General features: G+C 39.4%; 2 protein-coding genes across 3 annotated transcripts; one reads left to right on the top strand and one right to left on the bottom strand.

Annotated features, from left to right (window-relative positions):
* Positions 1-968: 968 nt before the first annotated feature.
* LOC105922986 (zinc finger protein 391-like) lies at positions 969-8,636 on the bottom strand. Its single transcript, XM_036133503.1, has 2 exons — positions 8,364-8,636; positions 969-3,027 (listed from the first exon to the last, which is right to left on the bottom strand). Exons 1-2 carry the CDS (start codon positions 8,521-8,523, stop codon positions 1,745-1,747), a joined length of 1,443 nt encoding a protein of 480 aa, XP_035989396.1. The 5' UTR covers positions 8,524-8,636; the 3' UTR covers positions 969-1,744.
* Positions 8,637-15,143: 6,507 nt separating this feature from the next.
* Positions 15,144-21,784, top strand: LOC105922987 (zinc finger protein 391). 2 transcript variants are annotated; one of them, XM_036133518.1, is made up of 2 exons: positions 15,144-15,648; positions 19,675-21,784. In XM_036133518.1, exon 2 carries the CDS (start codon positions 19,698-19,700, stop codon positions 20,871-20,873), a length of 1,176 nt encoding a protein of 391 aa, XP_035989411.1. In that variant the 5' UTR covers positions 15,144-15,648; positions 19,675-19,697; the 3' UTR covers positions 20,874-21,784. The 2 variants fall into 2 exon arrangements, with proteins under 2 accessions (XP_035989411.1, XP_035989412.1); XM_036133519.1 differs by lacking the exon at positions 15,144-15,648 and adding an exon at positions 16,139-16,272.
* The last annotated feature ends 764 nt before the right edge of the window (positions 21,785-22,548 follow it).

Genomic DNA, 22,548 nt, shown 5'->3' with positions numbered 1-22,548 from the left:
GCTGTGCAGTTTTCTGCCAGCACTTCCTGCTCTCTTTCTCTTCCACTCTCCACAGGTGATTGCAGTTGACAGGTGGGCGTGGTGCGCACCTGCGGCTCGTTCAGTGGCTCCGTGTTGGAGCATATAAGCAGCGCTCAGACAGCTGGAGGACGCCAGAGCGTTAACCTTGTGTGGTACACCTCAGTGGCCACTGTCTCGTGACAGCTTACCTTTTCCCAGCGCTAACTCCTGTTTCCAGTCTCTCTCAAGTTGCCTCACGCTTCGGGTCCCTCTCCAAGCGTCCCTGCGTGTTCTGACATCTCAAGTCAAGCCTCTGTGCTCACAATCTAACCTGCTGTCTTTTGCCCACAGAGTTATCGGTCCCGGTCTCTTGTCTCTGTCAGGCGCTCGCTCAGCAAGGCTAACTTTCTCTCCTGCCTCCTGATTGTGTTCTGCATGTGGGCCAAACACCTTAAAACCATGACAAACTCTTTGTCTGTTAGGTATTGTCCGGTGAATATCAGCTGATATCAGGACAATAGTTGAAAGGAATGATTTGAGGACTGGTGATCTTTTAACAGCAAACTCTGTACACATATAGAATAAAGGAGTGACAACTTCTCTTCACGTTCAAGAATTTATTAAGATGAACATCACTATAGAATGTTGTTTATCTGAATAAACACTATATTTCAATCAACAAATCCTCTATACTGGGCTAGTGAAATGTAACTGAAACTATTAAGCAAAATTAAGATAAAAAAGAAGCTAAGGAACTATGTACACACAAAAGAAACAAAGTCAAATAAAATGGTTAAAAACCATCAGAATGAATCAGTGAATCCTGGTTCACAGCAGAGACAAGTTAGAGAACCAAAGTTGATCTTAAAGAAAGTGGAATGAGGTTAAATTAGCTTAACTAGAACATTTGATGTTTTTTAACCAATTCACAATGCAAATCCAGAACTAAATAAAACATTGAAAAAACAAATTTAAAGAATTATCTGCCGAGTAAAAATCAATAACCCTAAGGACACCTGATTTTATTTATGTATTTTACTTCTGTAAAAGTCAAACAATCGTATCAAAAACAAAAGCGTTCTCATAGCTTAGAATGAGTAGTTTATAGATACATAAGTGGCATGGTAACCAATGGAAGACGCCATGTAACATCAGAATTTTTCATTACAGTAGCCGAAAGAGGACAAACTTGTTAGCTTTATGCATTTTACCTGGATGTGAAGACGTGCTGTCAGTGGAGGAGTATTAAACATGCAAAGATGACCGTAGCTCATTCTAGTTGTCATTTTCTGTTCAAATGGAGCAATTTCCATACTCTTTGCCCAGAGAGAGGAAAGAGATATAAACTAAGAAAAGAACATGATGTAATAATGGGGAGAAAACAAGTCGACATCAGCAAAGCTTTTACCAGGTAGATGAGACAATTCATGAGGGAGCGGGACTTTCTGCTGGATAGGTAAATTAATTCACTATAACAGTGACGTTTATTTTACCGTTATATTAGAAAGAAGGCAGTGTAGTCCAGAAAATACTCTTTCCTCCCGATAGACGACTAGTTTGTTCATCTATCTCTCCCTCTCCCAGGGTGTATGTATACGCGGAGGAAATTTGAACATGAGACCCCTGGTTAAAACATTTAGGAGAAAACAAGGATCTTACCTTTGCTCCTAAACTTACTTTAACATTACTAAGAAACTTTGAGATACTTCTGATCATAAATTGGTGTAAAAAGTACCCACTAGTTCTAATTTTGGTGTTTTTCTTTCATGTGGTTTTTAAGTGTCATAGCTTCATCAAAGCTTTTTCCACATATTCCACATGAAAAATGCCCTATCCCTGCGTGGGTTCTCTGGTGTAGATTTAATGGGTGACGTCCAATAAAACCTTTCCCACATATTTCACAAGAAAATGGCCTTTCACCTGTATGAATCTTTTTGTGAATATTTAAATTACCAACTTGAGAGAAACCTTTTCCACAGGTTTCACAACAAAAAGGTTTTTCACCTGTATGGATTCTTTTGTGTACATTTAATAGGGAACGTCCAAGAAAACCTTTCCCACATACTTGACAAGAAAAAGGACGTTCTCCGGTATGAACTGTCTTGTGTGACTTTAGATAACTATCTGTGGAGAAACCTTTCCCACATATTTCACAAGAGAAAGGCCTATCACCTGTATGAAGCTGTTTGTGAATATTTAAATTACTAACTTGAGAGAAAGACTTCCCACAAGTATCACAAGAAAAAGGCCTCTCCCCAGTATGGCTTCTCTTGTGTACATGCAATCTATTAGATGCAGTAAAACCTTTTCCACATATTTCACAAAAAAACTGTTTATCTCCAGTGTGGGTGCGTTGATGCAGTTTCAAGTTCTGTTTATTCTTTAAAGATCTCCCACAAATGTCACATTTGAAAGAGATTTTCTCTGTTTCAGTACGAGGCTGCGTCTCTGACCCAGTAGAGCTGCTTCCTTCCTGATCTTTGGTTTGAACTACAGGAGCGATATGAAAGAAAATCTGCTCAGATATTTGTTCTCCTTCACCTTTCTGAGAAGAAGTGTCTATCGTAACAGTGGACTGACTCTGGAAAAGTTGCTCTCCCTCCTGACTGCTGCAGGAATCCCACTGTTCCTTTATTGGTGGTAAATGTTCTGATACCAGCTGTTCCTGTCTAAGCTCTGAAGAACCTGCTTCCTCCTTTACCTCCTCCATCAGTAGACATTCTGATTCATCTTCACCTTCCTTCAGTGGAGGTTCTGGTTCCATCTGTTCCTCTTTAGCCCATGAAGACTTAGGCTCCACATTTTCATCTTTAATTAGTGGAAGCTCTGGTTTGTCTTTTTCTTTAATGACAAGAGATCCTGGTTCCCTCTGTTCTTCAATCAAATGAGGTTCTGGTTCCATCTGTTCCTCTTCAGACCACTGAGGTTCTGCTTCCTCCTGGTCATGACTGGACCTTCTCCCCTGGTTGCAGAGCTGTTGAAAAGTAGAAGCTTCCTCCTCCATGGAGACATGTGGCTTTTGGAGGTCTGTGGAGAAATGAGGAAGAGAATTATTAGTTTAATTCAACTGATGACTGTCTAAAGAAGGTCCTGAGCTTGAACCCCAGGTTTGACAAGGAGTCTCTCTGCAAGGAGCTTGCATGTTCTCCCTTTGGATGCTTAGGCTTTCTCCGGGTCTTCCAGCTTCCTGTCACAGTCCAAAAACATTACTGTTATGTTAATTGTTGTTCTCAAATTGCCCTCAAGTGTGTGCGCATGGTTGTTTCCATGAGTCTCTTTTTTTCGCCGTGATTTACTGGCAAGTTGTCCAGCTTGTACCCTGCCTCCCGCCCATTGACCGCTGAAGATTAACCCTAGTAGGGCCATAATGATGCATTGAATTATTAGAGGACCTCGATTACTAAAATTCGTTCATTATTATTGTCCCATTTTATCTCCTCTTTCTTTCACCTTTTCTTTTTTTTCTTGTTTTTCCTTTCCTCTTCTACTTTCTCTTTGTAGTACTATAGCGAAAGCCGTACTGCTCCACTTTTGAAAGTAAAATCTGTTGGGCCTTTTTTGGCATTAAGACAACAATTCTTATTGCAAGACAGGACACTTAAAAAATAAATAAATAAAATTCATTAAGGCTAATTATCCTCCACGAGGCTTTGTTAAATTATGTTAATTCAGCGCACGATCTTCCAGCTGGGTGACTACTGCTAGTGAAAGGCTACCCAGCTGATACGTCCATGCTGAGTGCGATTATCAGCTATGGAGGGAGGCAGCAACAGACAAAAAGAAGTGCAGGGAAAAAGACAAAGCTTTAACGGTGTAGGATCACTTTAAAATTAACAGAAAACTTCAACATGTTGCTGTGTGGCTCTGGCTGGTGAAACCAGACACGTGAAAACATAGGATCATCCCGTTATGTAAAAACAGAGAGGTGTGCAGGCAGCTGTGAGGAGAGGAGGATAACAATTACTTTAGGAACACTACAAACCTGCAGACATTTCAGAACAGAAAATGTAGAAGTTTGGTTCTGTTCTGTAGATTTTGTTTTTTATTTTTTGCAGCTTTTCTGTTAATTTGAACAACATGATTGTCCGATGATCCATTTTCTTTTTTGTCAAATTCGACTTCTAGCAAACACTGTTCAAAGAGTGCAGCACTAATGGCTCAGAAGCCATACTACAAATATTTTATTTAGCATATTTCCTAAACTGCTCTTGAATGACAAACAGCAGGGTTAGGGTTAGACTCTGCAGCTAACCCCAGAGGTTAGGGAGCTTTGCCAGGATTTTCAGCAAGAAGTCGCATGTCCTGACTGCAGAGAGGGAAACCAGAAGTGCAAGCAGGATTTGATTAAGGCAAACTGATGGATGCATAACAGCTTCTAAGCTGAAACGGATTCTTAAGACGGATCATCAGAATCCATCCAGGAGCTAGATCAAGGCTATATGTTACCTAGAAGCATATAAGTTCTCCACAGCTGCTATGAGGTAGTTAGGGTTTGAATTCAGGGGGAGTGTTGGCCTAGTGGTTAGAGCAGCGCGCTTGCACTCAGAGAAGGATGCAAGTACCCGGTTCAATCCCCAGCGCCGGCACTCTGGGTCCCTGAGCAAGACCCTTAACCCCAGAACGCTTACCAGGCACCGCACATGGCAGCCCACTGCTCCCCAAGGTGTTGGGTTAAAAGCAGAGAACACGTTTCATTGTAATGTATGTTTCAATGACAATAAAGATGATATTACTATTACTGTTAATTATAGTAAGGAGAAGGTAAGATTTGGTGTATGAGGCTGTCCGTCTTGTTTGTCAGAATATCCTGGTAACTCAAACTGTCACCACATATTCAAGTCTCTGGACGTCCATCCGGCACGTTTGCACAAACTAGCTACATTTTTCTCTGCACATTTAACTGTTTTATGTGTGACGGTGAGCTGATACACAGAGCGGCTCCATCTAGGAGCAGAAATGATGCACAGCATCACAGAAACTGTGCACCCCTGGTGAGCAGTGGCAGCCCAGTGGAGACTAGATGCTGCTACCCCCCCCCCAAACTAACGCATTAAAATTGGTCAAACTAACAGAAAGTGTGAGAAATGTATGAATTCCTCACAAGAAATATAGGAAGTTGCTCAACTATGAAGTCCATGAAAAGCCTGCGTGGCTCGCAGTCCGCACAGAGTGTGCTGGGCTGGCTAAAGGATCTGAGTTCTCCTCAATGGAGGCTTTTTCGGTTGTTTAGGTAGGTCACAGCCAATATTTCGCCTCTTGGTATGTTGGCTTTGTGAGATTGTTTGATACGGTCTTGCTTCGCGGTACTTCTTGTGTAACATTTCCAGCCAGCGGGCATGTTGTGGTTGAAGGTTGGTTAGCCACAGTGCCAGGCTCAATGCAGCACGTCTGCTAGCTAGCTGCTAACTGTGGAATGGACGTCTTGACCAGAGGCGGATCTCATCATGAGAGGCTGAGGAACTCTGGTCCGTTCAGGAAATCCTTTCCAGTTAGCAACCAGCTTGCTAAGCAGCAGCCTGAGACTCTGGAGACTTTTCAGTAGAAAACATTAAAGCATATGGCACACAAATTGCCGCGGGTTGGATCGGAATTATCTGAGCTGTAAAATATGTCGTATTAGATTTTCTTCATATCGCCCAACCCTAGATTGATGGATGCATTTTTAGGAATGAGGGTTAGCTTCCTGTATTGATCACATGTTTAGAAATGGACTACAAGTGTGCTCAAGTAGCTTATCGGTGCCAGTTGGTTTAAGTGATCGGATCCAAAAACAGCAATGAAAATGTCATTTAGAAGATTTAATAATTCACAATATGAAGATGATGTTAGAAATACAAACTGGTCAGAGAAGGCATTTCAGCTTTTTGATCAAACCTTAATGAGAATTGTAGGAAATCATGCACCAATTAAAAAGTTTACTGTTCAAAATGTTAACACGCCGTGGTTGGATCAAGAATTAAAAGATGATTAATTCTTATGAAGAGAGAGATCTAGCTAAACAAGCAGCAATTATATCTAAATTTAAATCGGACTGGCAATTATATTGTAAACTTAGAAATTTTGTAACCAAGGCAAATAAGAGGAAAAAGAAATTGTATTATACTAAGAAATTTATAGAAAAAAAAACATGATAGACAATTATGGAATACATTGAATAATATATTAGGCGGAAACAATAAATCAACTCCAGATTATTTAGAACATGAAGGTGAATTATATTGATATAGCGAATCCTCCTAATGATAATTTCATAAACAAAATAAATAAAATAAAAGATACTACACAGTTATACAAGACAGATTTATCAAATTCACTAATAAATAAAATGATGGAATGTAAAACATGTAGTTTTAAAAACAAACCACCTGGTGTTGACTACACTGATCATACGTTATTTAAACCAATACATGCAAACATTGCTCCTATTATTGTTCAAATAATTAATTGGTGTTTTATGCATAATATATTTTTGCTAGAATGGAAAATATGTAAAGTAGTGCCAATACCTAAAAATAAGAAAATGTCCTTTTCTGGACCAAACAGTAGAAAAATAAGTTTATTATCAATCCCTGGTAAATAATGGAAAGAATAGTTTATGAACAGATCCAGTCTTATTTTATGAATAATGATTTGATTACAACGCAACATGCATATAGAGAAAAACACTCAACAGCCACTGCACTGACTCAGATGGTTGATGACTGGTTCAAGGAAATGGAGGAGAGGGAAAAATGAGGTGTTGTAATGATTGATTTCACTGCAGCATTTGATATCTTGACCACAACTTACTGATAAAAATTTAGGGTATTGTGGTTTTTCACAAACTGCGTTATTATTGACGAAAAGCTACTTGTCAGATAGAAGATTTATTTTAATGAACATTTTTCAAAGGTAAAGGCTGTGGAACATGGCAATCCTCAAGGAAGTTGTCTTGGGTCGCTCCTCTAAACAATCTTTACCAATGATCTATCTGTTTAAGGCAAGCTTCTCAATGTTTGCAGATAATTCCACAATATATTTAGCAGCAACTAATATTAGTGAGTTAAATACAAAACTACAAACAGCTACGGTGGTGGACTGGATAAGGAGTAACAAACTGGCTCTCAATGTGTCTAACACTACCTGTTTAGTGGTTGGAACTCCTTTTTCCTAACATTCCACTTTTATTATAAGGTAGTTTTATTTTACAGAGTTAAAACTAAACCAATTCATTGTTCAGTTAAGTACGGGGCGATGTGTAAATGGAATTTGCTCCCAAAAACTGTCAAACAACAAAACACTAATGTTAAATTAACTAAGGAGATACTGTTGTAGGGTTCTTAGTTAGCTTATTTTTTTATATAGATCTATTTGGAGTAGTGACATTTTTTTTAATTGTTATTATTTTGGTGATCAATGGCGTTATTTGTAAAATATGGATTTAGATGTCGTGTAAATATCGTGTAATGTGATGTAATAAATTGTATTGTCACATGGAAGACTGGAGGACCCCATAAGGAATAGCTAATAGCTTATGCTGAAAGCTGATGGTGATCCAAATAAAACAATCTGCCTTATTTCCTTACTAATTCTTGATTGAATTTAAAATATCTTTAAATGGAGATCTGGCAGAGTTTAGAAACATGTGGCTGTAACTTTGCTCAGCGTTTATTTTATCAGATTTAAGATGTTTCATATGATCCATTCAGGCGGTCTATCCAGCAACAAAATGTGTTTTACAACAGAGCAGAAGCTGTTTTCTGTGATGGACGCAGGAAGGTGGATGTTTGGTTACAGCAGGAAGAACTTCTGCAGATTTCCAACAATCAGAGAAAACAGTTGTCTCTCTGAGGACGTGCTGTAATGAGCGTTAATGTTTATATGCACAGTTTAAACAGACGTGATTCATCATATTAGTCTCTGTATGTTAAAACAATCATGTACCACGCTACGCGAGAACAATAAGTGGAGAAACCTCTGTTTTAATCCACTAACAGAAAGATAAAGTAACTAAAACTCTTCTTTCCCTTTTTATCAACTCATCCAGAGGAGCGCGCCTGCTGCAGAATGCGCGCTCCCGACGCTGGGGTTACTAGTTACTGTTGGTGTAACTATTTTTTTAACAGTTAAGATGAACGTTAAAGCTCTTTGTATTGTTTTATAAGCTAATAAACTCCTATATTTCAATATATCCATTCATATGGGCACATTGGTTTAAATGTTTTTCATCTTTAAAGCCAGAAAGCAGCAGCTGAGGAGAACTGGGAGGATGTTAGTTTCAGGTGTGAACGGAGCCTCAGAGACTGAAGTGTGGTTGGAAAGCTGAGAGCTCAGATTAGAAACTGATCAAACTGATTTATCAGACACTTTTTGTAGCTTCATACCGATTCTGGGGAGTTTTATCTGGGGTCTCCAGTAGCTTTCCAGCAGTCTGGCGTCTTCCTCGTAGCGGACGATGGTTTTCTCAACCTCTGAGAAGATTTCTTCAGCAGCAGCAGTTAGTCGCTCTCTGATAAACTCTCTCAGATGCTGAACTGAAGACATTGTTGCTGAAACTACGCAGAGATTCAGCTGAGAAACGAAAACCCAACCGTCTTCCTGCTCAGTCCACAAACGCTGCTGCTGGAGCCTTTTAGTTTCACTTCCGGTGGACGTCACTGAGTCAAAGCAGCTGATTGGTCCATCGCCCCCTGCTGGACTGGAGTGGTGTAGCAAAACAAAAAAAAAGCTTTTTCGACATTAATACTCATGTACGCAAGCAGGTGGTTGTCACTTGTCAATTTTTTGAAACATGATAATTAAGTTGTACTAACATGATAACGATGTTGTATTAACGTAATAACTATATTTTATAAACATGATAACTATAATGTATGAATGTGATAACTATAATTTATAAATGTGATAACTATAATTTATAAATGTGATAACTATAATGTATAAAGGTGATAACTATACTATATTAACATGATAACTATATTGTATAAATGTGATAACTATACTATCATGATAGCTATATAGTATTGACATAATAACTATACTTTATAAACATAATAAATATATTGTATAAACATGATAAGTATATTGTATAAATGTGGTAACTATACTATATTAACATGATAACTATATTGTATAAAATATATAACTATACTATATAAACATGATAACTATATTGTATAGACATAATACCTACACTGTATAAACATAATTTCTATATTGCATAAACATGCTAGCTATTGTGATAGCGTTATCCAGATAATGGCAGAATGCTTTTACCCAGTATGTCATCTTCTTGGGAGTAAAATGTAAAATTTACAGAAGTTGATCAAGTTTTACTTTAAGCTTAGTGTAAGATGCGGAGAGAAGCTGACGCTACTGAACACTGTGGATGAGATCTTTATTAGCATTGGCAAAACTATGAAGAATCCTCTAAAGAAGGGGACTCTACAAAAGGAAAAATCAATCAGATCCTCTAGATGTGGCAGCCTTCCTCACTGACCAGCTGGAGAGTCATGGGAGCCTGTATGGGAAAAAAAATGAATAATAATTAACAATAGTTTAGTTTATCTGTATCTTATACATAAGCTAAAATGTCAAAATGTACTTTAGATAAGACAAGACAATTATATGTACAAATGTGATAATTATGTTGCATAAACATGATAAATATATTACATGAATGTGGTAACAATATTATACAAATATGATATTTGTATAATATTGTATTGTATTTCACAAACAAGATGATTATAATGTACAAATGTGATAATTATATTGTAAAAATGTGATCATCATACTGTACCAACATGAAAATTATATTGTATAAACGTGTTAACTTTATCCAGATGGTGGATAATGCTTTTAGTCTGACTCATTTATAAAAATAAAAAAAAAGAAGACTAGGAAGAATAAGTTCCAAATAAATCTTTGTTTGAAGTGGAGTGGATGGCTAAAAAGTAGGATTGCCCATTGCTACAATACCTGCGAAACTGCATCATACCAGATAATTCTCTCTCACGCATGGAAGAAGAACGTTGTGGTGGATATTAATAATTATGAAATAATCAAGCACTACTTCATAGCTTTGAATTAAAACTTTAAAAGACAAAGATGTATCTGTCTCTTAATTAAATGTAATATATAATATATAATAAATAGGGCTGGGCAAATTAACGCGTTAATTTCGCGTTAATTCATTACACTATTAACGGCGATATTTATTTTATCGCGCATTAACGCATGTTGCTCACATGCTTTCAGTCTGTGTCAGTCAGCAGGCGCGCTGACTGCAGCAGCACTCTCCCGCTCCCCCTCCCCTCTCGTACATGGCTCAGCGGCGCCAGCCAATCAGCACGCAGGCTCAGCCTGGCCCGCGCACTCAGCTCTCACACAAACTTAAAAAAACAAACAGCTGAGAGAGACCGCAGCAGCGAAAAAACATGAACAGAGGAAGAAGCACCGTTTGGCTTTATTTTAATACCGTAAATGAAATCAAGCTGTATGTTTTGTAAAAAGCCGGTCCATTTCAGTGGAAACACAACAAATTTATCTAAGCACGTGAAAAAACATGAAAACGTCGAGCCCCAGAAACGGAGAGAGGAGACGAATCCTGGATGTTCCTCCAGGGAACATCCAGGTAGATCAGTGGATGGATGGATGGATGTTACTGGAGCCCACACATAACACGTAATTAAGACCTTGAAAGAACCCAGTACATATATTAAAAAGTGTTATTTAAGATAAGATAATATTAGCTAATCCTTTTTTTATCCCACGACGGGGAAATTTATAGGATTAAAGCAACAGGCAGGTACACACAACACAGACAAAATTACATAAGGATTGAAATATATAAGAGGTGGATTAGCGAAAAAACACTGAACATAACATTATTATTATTATTATTATTATTATTATTATTATTATTATTATTATTATTATTTAATTGTAATAATAAAATAAAAACCACAAAACCCAAAAGGTCAACAGTTTCATGATACATCAAGCTTAGGGACTGGCTAATATACAGCAGGTCAAAAAAGGCCATATTTTGGCTGCAGTGCTTGCTGTTGTCTTATGAAGAAAAGATCAAGTAGTGCACTAAATTCAATAGATGGGTTGAAAATATCCAGTATAAAATAAGTGCTACAAATGTTACAACACTTTTGTTCATATGGCAGCAGAACATTAAAATAAAAGTGCTCTTTACACTACTTTTGAATTCATTCTTGGAGTTTGTAAATACAATGCGATTAATCGCGATTAATCGCGATTAATCAGGGCGATTAATCGCGATTAAATATTTTAATCGTTGCCCAGCCCTAATAATAAAACATAATTATCATGTTATACCATATACTTATCATGTTTATACAACATAATTATCACAATATAATTATCTTGTTATAGCATGAAAGTTTTCAAAAAATAATTTTCTCCACTGACAGCAATGCTCTTCCATACTTAGGCCCTGTCTCAATACTCACCCTAAACCCTACGCACTTCTATGAAGTGTCCACCTGGTGGAAGTGCACTTAAGGGGTCAAGTGAGCAGGTTACAAGCTGCAAAATATGGAGAATTGGTACCGTACGGGTTATGTCATCGACTTGTGCCTTTGTGTCATATCTGTGACCCCAAAAATGACGAGTGTCACTGTTTTTGCAAGCTTTACTGCTAAAAAAATATTAAAATTGCGACAAGCAATTGTTTTGAGGGAAAGAAAGTGCAGGAACCGAATATTGAGAGTACTGGGCATAGCAGAGTGATGGGTATTGCCACAAATGAGAAAAGAATGAAGAATAATTTTGATAATAATATAAACACAAAACAAATAGAAAATAACAAAAAATATATAAAATATATATGTTATGTGCCTTTCATTAATAATAGCACATGATGTGACTTTTTTGTAATAGAAAATATCCATCCATCCATCCTCTTCCGCTTATCCGGGCTTATTCGGGTCGTGGGGGCAGCAGCTTCAGTAGGGAGGCCCAGACGTCCCTCTCCCCGGCCACTTGGGCCAGCTCCTCAGGAGGAATCCCAAGGCGTTCCCAGCAGAGAGACATAGTCCCTCCAGCGTGTCCTGGGTCTTCCCCTGGGCCTCCTCCCGGTGGGACATGCCCGGAACACCTCACCAGGGAGGCGTCCAGGAGGCATCCTGACCAGATGCCCGAGCCACCTCAACTGGCTCCTCTGGACGTGGAGGAGCAGCGGCTCTACTCTGAGTCCTCCCCGGATGACTGAGCTCCTCACCCTATCTCTAAGGGAGAGCCCAGACACACTACGGAGAAAACTAATTTCAGGCGCTTGTATCCGGCATCTTGTTCTTTCGGTCACGACCCAAAGCTCGTGACCATAGATGAGGGTAGGAACGTAGATCGACCGGTAAATCGAGAGCTTCGCCTTTTGGCTCAGCTCTCTCTTCACCACAATGGATCGGTACAGCGCCCGCTTCACAGCAGACGCTGCAGCAATCCGCCTGTCGATCTCCCGCTCCATCTTCCCCTCATTCGTGAACAAGACCCCAAGATACTTGAACTCCTCCACTAGGGGCAGCACATCCTCCCCAACCCGGAGAAGGCACTCTACCCTTTTCCGGTTCAAGACCATGGTCTCGAACCGGAAAAAAAAAAAAAAAAAAAAAAAAAAAAAAAAAAAAAAAAAAAAAAAAAAAAAAAAGACCATGGTCTCGGATTTGGAGGCACTGATTTTCATCCCGGCCGCTTCGCACTCGGCTGCGAACCGCTCCAGTGAGAGCTGTAGATCACGCCCTGATGAAGCCAATAGGACCACGTCATCCGCGAATAGCAGAGACGCAATCCTAAGGCCACCAAAACAGATCCCCTCAACACCTTGGCTGCGCTTAGAGATTCTGTACATAAAAGTTATGAACAGAATCGGTGACAAAGGGCAACCTTGGCGGAGTCCAACTCTCACCGGAAACGAGTCCGACTTACTGCGGCAATGCGGACCAAACTCTGACACCGGTCGTACAGAGACCTGACAGCCCTTATTAAAGGGTCCGGTACTCCATACTCCCGGAGTACCCCCCACAGGACCATGCCTTCTCATGATCTACAAAACACATGTAGACTGGTTGGGCAAACTCCCATGCCCCCTCCAGGATCCTGTTGAGGGTGTAGAGCTGGTCCAGAGTTCCACGGCCAGGACGAAAACCACACTGCTCTTCCTGAATCCGAGATTCGACTATCCGACGGACCCTCCTTTCCAGAACCCCTGAATAGACCTTACCAGGGAGGCTTAATGGGGGAGTGCTGGCCTAGAGGTTAGAGCAGCGCGCTTACACTCAGAGAAGGATGCAAGTACCCGGTTCGATCCCCAGTGCCTGCACTCTGGGTCCCTGAGCAAGACCCTTAACACCAGAACGCTTCCTGGGCGCCGCACAGTGGCAGCCCACTGCTCCCCTAGGGGATGGGTTAAAAGCAGAGAACACATTTCATTGCTTGTTCTTGTGACAGTGCAATGACAATAAAATGAAATTCTATTCTATTCTATTAAGAGTGTGATTCCTCTGTAGTTGGAACACACCCTCCGGTCCCCCTTTTTAAATAGGGGGACCACCACCCCAGTCTGCCAATCCAGGGGAACTTCCCCCGATGTCCACGCAATGCTGCAGAGCTGCGTTAACTAACGCAGCCCCACAACATCCAGAGCCTTAAGGTACTCAGGACAAATCTCACAGGTGTACACAGTTTCTAACACATTTTATTTTACAGGAGATAAAAACCAGCCTGCCAGCAGCCCTGCACAGATTAATAGTTGGTATAAAACGTGTCTGCATGGATGGCTGCGTAGGATTCAGATGTTATCAATCATCTATCTGCTTTGTTCAATAGTTAATGCTTACATTTTACTTTTTCATAGTTTTTTTTTTTTTTTGCTGTTTATGGATATAGTGTAACTTGATTAATACTGATTAATCTAATTTACCTACATACTAAACATAATGAACCCTTTTATTTCTTATAATCTTTTTATAATAATAAAAGTTCGAGGCAATCCTATGTTCATCACAGAAGCCCCTGCCATCGGTCGTTTGGAAGCCGAGCACATTGAGCAGTTATTGTATATTTCAAAGGAAATATACATTATTTTCAGCTGTTCTAAATAAACGTTATAGCTGCTGCATACTTCTGGTGTGGGATTTTATTTATTTATTTATTTTTAGCTCCTGGCACCATGAGAAACGCATCTATTGATAATGATAACATTACTAAGAAGATTATGATGAACCATAAGACTAAAATGAAAAAGGAGACAATGATTAAGAGGAATAACAGGAAGAGGAGGAAGAATGAAATTATTTTCAAAACAAGTGTTCCTTTGTCCATTAATGGAAAGCTGTGGTTCTTTTCCTTAGATTAGACTGAATGTCTCTACTTTTTGTATTAATGGTGGGAGGCAAATAAAATTCATATTAGAATATAAATAGCTTCAGTGGAACATGTTTAAATTTGGTAATTTAGCTTGAAATCCTTCATGTAAATGTAGTAGGAAATATATAAAGAAGATAGACAGAAGTGACAAAGATATACAGGAGGTACTTTCCAGCAAGAATGTGTTGTTGCTGCAAATCTGCTGCTCCACTCCAGTCCAGCAGGGGGCGGTAAACTGGCCAATCAGCTGCTTTGTCTCAGTGACGTCCGCCGGAAGTGAAACTAAAAGGCTCCAGCAGCAGCTTGAAAACGGTTGTGTTTTCGTTTCTCAGCTGAATCTCTGCGTAGTTTCAGCAACAATGTCTTCAGTTCAGCATCTGAGAGAGTTTATCAGAGAGCGACTAACTGCTGCTGCTGAAGAAATCTTCTCAGAGGTTGAGAAAACCAGTTTCTAATCTGAGCTCTCAGCTTTCCAACCACACTTCAGTCTCTGAGGCTCCGTTCACACCTGAAACTAACATCCTCCCAGTTCTCCTCTGCTGCTGCTTTCTAGCTTTTGTCCTAAAAGGCTCATAAATGCAGATCCATGGAGGCTGGCAGCCAAACAACAATGATTACCTGCTGCCTCTCCGCCTCTGGCTCCTCCATGACAGCCTGAGTGTCTGATCCGTTTATCCCAAATACCCATGGCCTTAATAAAATAAAAATATAAACTAAGAAACTAATGAGTTCTACAAAGATTTAATAAGACAAAAATAGAAGTAAATCAACTAGAAATAAGCACATTAAGAAACTAATCAACTAAAAAAAGAAATGGCTCCTGCACTGCATTAAGTACATGTAATCCCAATTACTACAAATAAGGTATTATAACGGTGTCACTGGAATGCCGTATAAGATACAATATTTCTTCTTTGTTCTTCGTTTTCTTAATGATGAGATCAAAGCTGGTGGAGGGGAGTAAATGGAAATAGAAATGTCTTTAGTCTGCAGATGCCTCCAGAAGCAGACAGAGCTCCATCACTGGACTTTCCAACACACCGGTTCTGGTCTGAAGTTGCACTGAACAAACCGGGTCTCTGCATCCGCTGCATCAGCCAGAACTCCCCGTCTGCCAACATCCTCTGGGTGCAGCGGTGTCAGGACAACATCTGCAGCAGAGATGTTTCTTCTCTGTCTCATCTACTTTAGTCTGTCCTGCATTAAAGGCAAATGCTCAGAGATCCGTCTTCTCCACAATAAGTCATCTAGTCTCCATCTTGGCCTCAGGTACAGGTCTTGTTTTTCAAACATTCCATGTGGCACAACAGCTTTGATCTTTAATATTAAAACTGAATGAATCAGGCGACCCCAGATGGCAGCTTGAAGCTGCAGGAGGATTAAAAAGCAAGCGTATGCCAGCCTGGACCAGAACCCTTTGGATTCCTGGTTTAAAGCAGCCAGACTTTCTCTCCCACACAGTTTGTCATCATCTGACCTGATGGGGGAGACCAGACCGCGTCCACAGATGAATCTTCTGATTGCGTTAATACAGGAATCAGTATCAAGAGTAAAGCCAGCTCTAAATGAGCAGCATGAGTGGTTGGCATTGACCAGAGCTCCATTTCAGACCTCTCTAGCCATTGGTAGGATCTGGTCATGTCAGACATGTCAGCTGTCTGTCGGTGGTACTTCACACGCAGGGTGTTTCCTCCACCATGGTTCCTTCAGGTCCTTCAGCTTCCATTGTCTGAGACATTCACAGGGTGCTTGGGGCCGTCTTCCTGATATGTTCCTGGAGTTTGGATGTTTCATCTTCTATGGTGGCTCTGATGCTCACTAGGCCTCCTCCTCCTCCTTTGTCCTTAGTGTAGCCTGTGGATACTGGGTTTGGTTTGGAATCCAGGATTCATGGTGAGTAGCGTTTGTGTTTTAACATCAGCGGTCTGGATTTCCGTTCTGCTCGGGTCCAATGATGAATGCGTCTGCACAATTCTGTTAGTTTTTGGACTCCTGGCATTACAGGAACAGTTGGAATGGCTGATTATCTTCATCACAGGCCTTTGTGCTTTCTCTTTTAATTTAAAACATTTGTCCATTGAATGATTAGTTAAGAGACACTCCACACCGCTGCAGCTCTTATTTTCAGATGAGCCTGCCTTGTTCGCTTTAGTAAAGCTACTGTCAGTGTTTTTGGAGTTGGACCGTTGTAGATCCAGGATGTTACCAAACCATGGATCAGATACAACTTTTACTTGTTTCTCGCTGAAAACAAGATCACTAAATAATGCTCTCTGAACCCTGTTCCTGTATCATAGGCCATGTTTCTCCATCTCTCTCATTTTATGGGAAAGCTTTAGTAATTATTCTTTTCATTTTTCTAAAATGTTTGGTTAAGTTTGAGCATCCCTTTAAAACCAGTGAAATGTCTTCAGATTTAATATCCTCACTTTTAATGGCTGGCCAGTTGTTAATTTTATCCATATATACATGTGTAATTTTGTATTAATTTCTGAAATATTCAGACAGAAGACTTTTTGCTTTGGGACAACCTGGTTGTGATGGTAAATGCTGGCAACTGTGCAGAAGGTCTCTTTGCTGCCTCGTGGTGTGAAGCTCTAGAAAGTCACTCCAGTTGGATGTTTTGGCCGCCGCACCGTTCTCAAATTATTTAAAAAAAATTATATTTAAGAGGTTCTCTGTCAAAACCAGTAATGTCTGACATCACTGCTTTACTGGACCAACAAAGCAGTGATGCCATTCTGTGAATTATAATGAAAACACAGATAAGAAATTCCTTTATTGTACCACAATGAGGAAATTTGGGCTTGACATAATTTTTAGTAGACATTGACTGTACAGGTTTCTTAAGGCTGATACCGATTATTCTGATACCGATATGTGCTGCCATTTTTTATTATTATTATTTTTTTTTTTTTTTTTGGAGGGGTGGGCCTAGTACTTGAACAACACAAATGTTTAATATTATAGTTTAACACACTAATAATGTTTATCAGCATTAGACAACAGTTTGAAAGGTACCCCTGAACCACCCACTGTGGGTCTTTTATCACCTAATCCGCACTGCGAGGAAACAAATTGATTTGTTGTTTGTATATGTTTAAAAAGACATGATAAATTAAACTGGGGGGAAAAATTGCATAAATCGCAACATTAAGATAAAACAAAATCACAATTACATTATTTTCCAAAAACGTTCAGCCCTACTGTACATGTAGTGATTGGTTATTATTTTCATGTGCATGCATTATTCTCCATGGCACAGATACACACAGACGCATAACAGTGGCAGCTTGTCAGCTGGAGTTTAGACGTAAGTTTTTAGACAATGAAACAGACACATCTCTGTTTCCTTCTGCTCACAGTGAGACAGACAGCCTTTTAAATTCCAGATACATTAGACAGCTAAATGTACATTAAAGGAGCAATAAGTATGACATTTACTGTAAAATCAACCTAAATCATTCTCATTTGTCACCTGGGATGGAAGTAACATTCCCTATAAACAATCAGTCCTCTCCATCAATAATGCCTGTCACGTTTTTTTTCTTTCAAACCTACAGGCACAGCCTGGAACTATTCTGGTTCATACTGTAGCCCATGTTTACTTCCTGGTTTCTGAACCAATCAGGAGAGAGTTCCCCGGGTTCCCAAAACAGAGAGCAGCATTTTGTATTTTATTCTGGTAAAAGAGCAGCAGCCTGCAGGCATACAGTAGAAGCCAGTAAGAGAAAAGGACGAGAAAAAGAACAGAATACAACATTATATACCTGTCCTGTGGAAGTAAAGATTCAATGAGGTTTTACTCCAGCAACTACAGGTGTCCTGATACAACTTTTTCACCTCCAATACGATACCGATATTGCAGCTTTGAATATTGACAGATACCGGTATCTGCAGGAATAATATACACTTTTATTGCTTAATTTGTATTGTGTAATAATAGAAAAAGGCTTGCTCAAGTGAATTTTCAAAAACAAAATAAAATTAATTAAGATTAACAAATAACAAACAAACAAACAATAATTAAGTAATTGAATTGATGGCTAACTTTTCACACACACATCCTGCAGTCCGAGGATGATGTGGAGATATTTTTGTCTCCAGTGTAGTGGCGGCTCAGCATAATGTACCGAGGCTGGATGTGGTCAATTAGGCGTTTAAACAAGACACTAATCACCACGACAGGGTCACCAAGCACAATAAACTGGGCTCTATTTCCTGTTATAGCTGATGTTTTTTTTTTTTTTTTTTTTTTTTTATCCAGTGAGAGATTTTCACTCTTTGCAAAAGTTTCAGCTGTTTGTTGTTTGAAAGAGCCAGAGGTTTGTCTCTTCGCCTCCGTGTTCTTGTGAAAATCCTCATGCAGTTTTCTCTTTTTATGACGCTCCTTCAAATGCGCGTTGTGATATTAAACTTCCTCTGTGATGTGGCACCGCGGGAAACATAATACATTTTACACTCAGCTGTAACGTCTTTTTCTAACTTTAACAAAATTACAGCTGCACTGCCAACATCAACAGCTGTTGTGATTGCATGGGGTCACCGTGTGGAATACAACCGCTGCTGGATCTAATTTTCTCACTCTACTGATTTCTACTGTTCTCCAGTTTTGCATTGTATTACATTGAAATGACTGTCGTCATTTCAGCTTTTAACTTTCTGTTCTCTCTCTTTTTCTTCATAGTAGGTACACCTGGTCTGGCGTTCTGTTAACTGTGACATCATCCAGAGAAGACGGCTCACCCGCTACTACCATCTAATGTAGAACAGATTACTAGATCAATGTGTGCTTCTGTGCTTTTTTGTTTCTCTTGTTGTGTCTCTGTTCTGTCTTCTGTAACCCCAGTCGGTCGAGGCAGATGACCGTTCATACTGAGCCCGGTTCTGCCGGAGGTTTTTCCTTCCCGTTAATGGGTGGTTTTTCTTCCCACTGTCGCTTCATGCTTACTCAGTATGAGGGATTGCAGCAAAGCCATGTACAATGCAGACGACTGTCCACTGTGGCTCTACGCTTCCCCAGGAGTGAATGCTGCTTGTCGGGACTTTGATGCAATCAACTGGTTTCCTTATATAGGACATTTTTGACCAATCTGTATAATCTGACCCAATCTGTATAATATGATTGAACTTGATTTTGTAAAGTGTCTTGAGATGACATGTTTCATGATTTGGCGCTATATAAATAAAATTGAATTGAATTGAATTGAATTGGATCTAAATCCTGGAGCAGATTCAGCAACACAGCAGAATGCTAGAGCGGAGCGCTTCTGATCTCTTTCTTTGTCCCCACAGACCTCCAGAAGCCACATGTCTCCATGGAGGAGGAAGCTTCTTCCATCCAACAGCTCTGCAACCAGAGGAGAAGGTCCAGTCATGACCAGGAGGAAGCAGAAATTCCGTGGACTCAAGAGGAACAGATGGAACCGGATCCTCCTCTGATTGAAGAACAGGGAGAACCAGGAACTCCATGGATTAAAGAAGAAAAGGAGGAACCAAAACCTTGTTTAATCAAAGAAGAGGAAGAGGAACCAGAACCTGCTCTAATTAAAGAAGAGCAGGACCCTCATTTGCTTTCTTCATGGCTTCAACATGAACAGGACGTACTAAAAAATGGACCTACTAGACATGACCAAAAGCACCTCTGCAGCAGTCAAGGGACAAAACAACTTGTCCAGAAGCAGTCCATTGCTTTGATTGAGACTTCTACTCCTCAGGGAGGTTATGGAGAACCAAGAACTGAGCAGCTTTCATTTAATGTCTTTCCTGTATTTGAGGACCAATATTGGGCTAGAAGCAGCTGTGCTGCATCTGGTAGTCAGTCTCCAACTGACCCAAAGAAAAGGTCTTTAACATGTGACGTTTGTGGAAAACATTGTACAGCTAAGTCTAAATTGGAAGAGCATTACAGAACCCACACTGGCGAGAGACCGTTTCCCTGTGAAACATGTGGGAAAAGTTTTTCTAGACGTTATACATTAAATGTACACCAGAGAACTCACACTAGAGAGAGACCATTTTCTTGTGAAAAATGTGGGAAAAGTTTCTCTCTATTTAGTTATTTAAATGCTCACAAAAAAATTCATTCAGGTGAGAATGCTTTTTTTTGTCGAACATGTGGGAAAGGTTTCTCCACAATCGATAGTTTAAATGCACATAAGACCATTCATACAAGTGAGAGGCCTTTTTCTTGTCAAATATGTGGGAAATGTTTTTTTAGACAGAATCATTTAGATTTACACCAAATAACACATACAGGTGAAAGGCCTTTTTCTTGTGAAACATGTGGAAAAGGTTTCTCAAGACTTTCTACTTTAAATCTCCACAAAGCAGTTCACACAGGTGAGAGGCCTTTTACTTGTCAGACATGTGGAAAAAGTTTTTCTCGAATTTACGTTTTAAAAATTCACAGCAGAACACACACAGGGGAGAGGACTTTTCCTTGTAGGACTCGTGTAATTAATTTAAACGCTCACAAGAAAATCCACAGGTGAGAGAACTTTTGCCTTGTCAGACATATTGAAAAAGTTTATCTAAAAAGTATTAAACTATATATATATATATATATATATATATATATATATATATATATATATATATATATATATATATATCCTTCAGCTTCAAGATGAAATGTTTCTAATGTATTAAATTGAATATAAAAATCATTGTATTCTGTTTTTGTACAAAAGGCTGTGTACAAAACAGCCTTTTGTACACAGCTCCTTTAATATCACGTTCAAGGAACATGATATTAATACATGTTCCTTCAACTGCTGGGCTTGTTTAGTTCTCTTTGTGCCTAATGCAGTGTTTGATGAAGAGCGGTTTACTCCTGCTAATATTAATCTGCTAACCGTCTGTGGCTTTGTTTGGAGTGGTTGTGCGTACATGACAGAAGTTCTGTAATTTAGTAGCTGTAATTGAATGTTATAACATAATATATTATACATGTGTATGAATTAGCCTCCTGCTAGCTGATTAGCCTGCAGCCTATACATTTGAGCGAGGCTAATACTGCATGTGGTTGTGCAAACACATGTATCTTTGAATGTGGTGTAAGTTTAGTTTGTATGTGTTATGTGCCTTTACTAGTTAGTTAAACATGATAGTCATGTAAAGCCTGATTAATAGTTATGGGTATCGCAGCATGTATTCTTATATTAAGTAATGCAGGAATATTTTGTATTTCTGTGTTTGTAGAAACCACATATCCCAGTCCTCAATTTCCACTTTTGTCTGTATGGCATTTCATGCTGATATTAATACAAAGGAGTTAAGCATTATCTCTGTGTCCTCATTGACTCTTAAGTGACTCTTATTGGAACCTGAATATCTAATCTGGCTTTAAAGCAGTGTTCTGGTTGTCACTCCAGGGTGAAAAACATTAGTACAGATGTTCTGCTGTCCAAACGTCAGCCTTTGCTACCATTTTACACAACATCCAAACTTTATTGCAGTTGGGGTTGTACAATTATAAATATTTAAGCTGCTCTTGGTATTTTTGTCTTTGATTGAGTATAATAAAGTATGAAAAGTCACTAATTTTGTATTAACATGCTCTGGAGTAAAGAGCTTCAAAAGCAGCTCAAAAAGGAGCTCATTGCTGCAAGAAGCAACAGCAAAGGCGAAATTAAGAGCTCAATTGTAGACAGCTCAACATATCCCTTAATGGAAATGTTTCCATTAAGGGATATGTTTTAATCTTTTAATTGCATTCAGCCACACATTTTAGCGGCGAGACTAAGAGACTCCTCTTACATTGATCCTAGTTGTTGACCTTTTAACAGTAAGACCACAACGTGGGAGGATTAATGGTGTTTTATCAGACGCTCTTTTCTCCTCCACTGGATCCCCACACAGCTGCGTTCTTTCACCTCTGTTATTTGGGTGAAGCACCAATGGATGCCGGCGTCAGCATGCAGGGCGACACATTGTTAAATATGCAGATGATTATGTCATTGTGTCCCTGATGACCTGAAGCATGATGCAGCTCTTCCTTCCTACAACACTGTAAAGAGGGAACTAAAAGTAATTTAGAAATTTCTTGAAACTAGATGATTTGAGCAGGCGGCTTTACTGATCTGCCAATGGATAAGATTTTTGCACTTAATATAGGAACAACTTATCTCCATATTATTTTAAGTGCAGTGTATCTATCTTCTTTTT

Source organism: Fundulus heteroclitus, unplaced genomic scaffold, assembly GCF_011125445.2.
Source record: "Fundulus heteroclitus isolate FHET01 unplaced genomic scaffold, MU-UCD_Fhet_4.1 scaffold_63, whole genome shotgun sequence".
Lineage (NCBI taxonomy): Eukaryota > Metazoa > Chordata > Actinopteri > Cyprinodontiformes > Fundulidae > Fundulus > Fundulus heteroclitus.
This window is presented reverse-complemented; position numbering and strand designations above follow the sequence as displayed.

Bases quoted from the DNA above. Each gene is read 5' to 3' on its own strand.
- LOC105922986 (XM_036133503.1), bottom strand. From the start codon at position 8,523: ATGTCTTCAGTTCAGCATCTGAGAGAGTTTATCAGAGAGCGACTAACT. The intron at 3,028-8,363 runs GTATGAAGCTAC...ATTTCTCCACAG, and splicing joins GATAAAACTCCCCAGAATCG to ACCTCCAAAAGCCACATGTC.
- LOC105922987 (XM_036133518.1), top strand. From the start codon at position 19,698: ATGGAGGAGGAAGCTTCTTCCATCCAACAGCTCTGCAACCAGAGGAGA.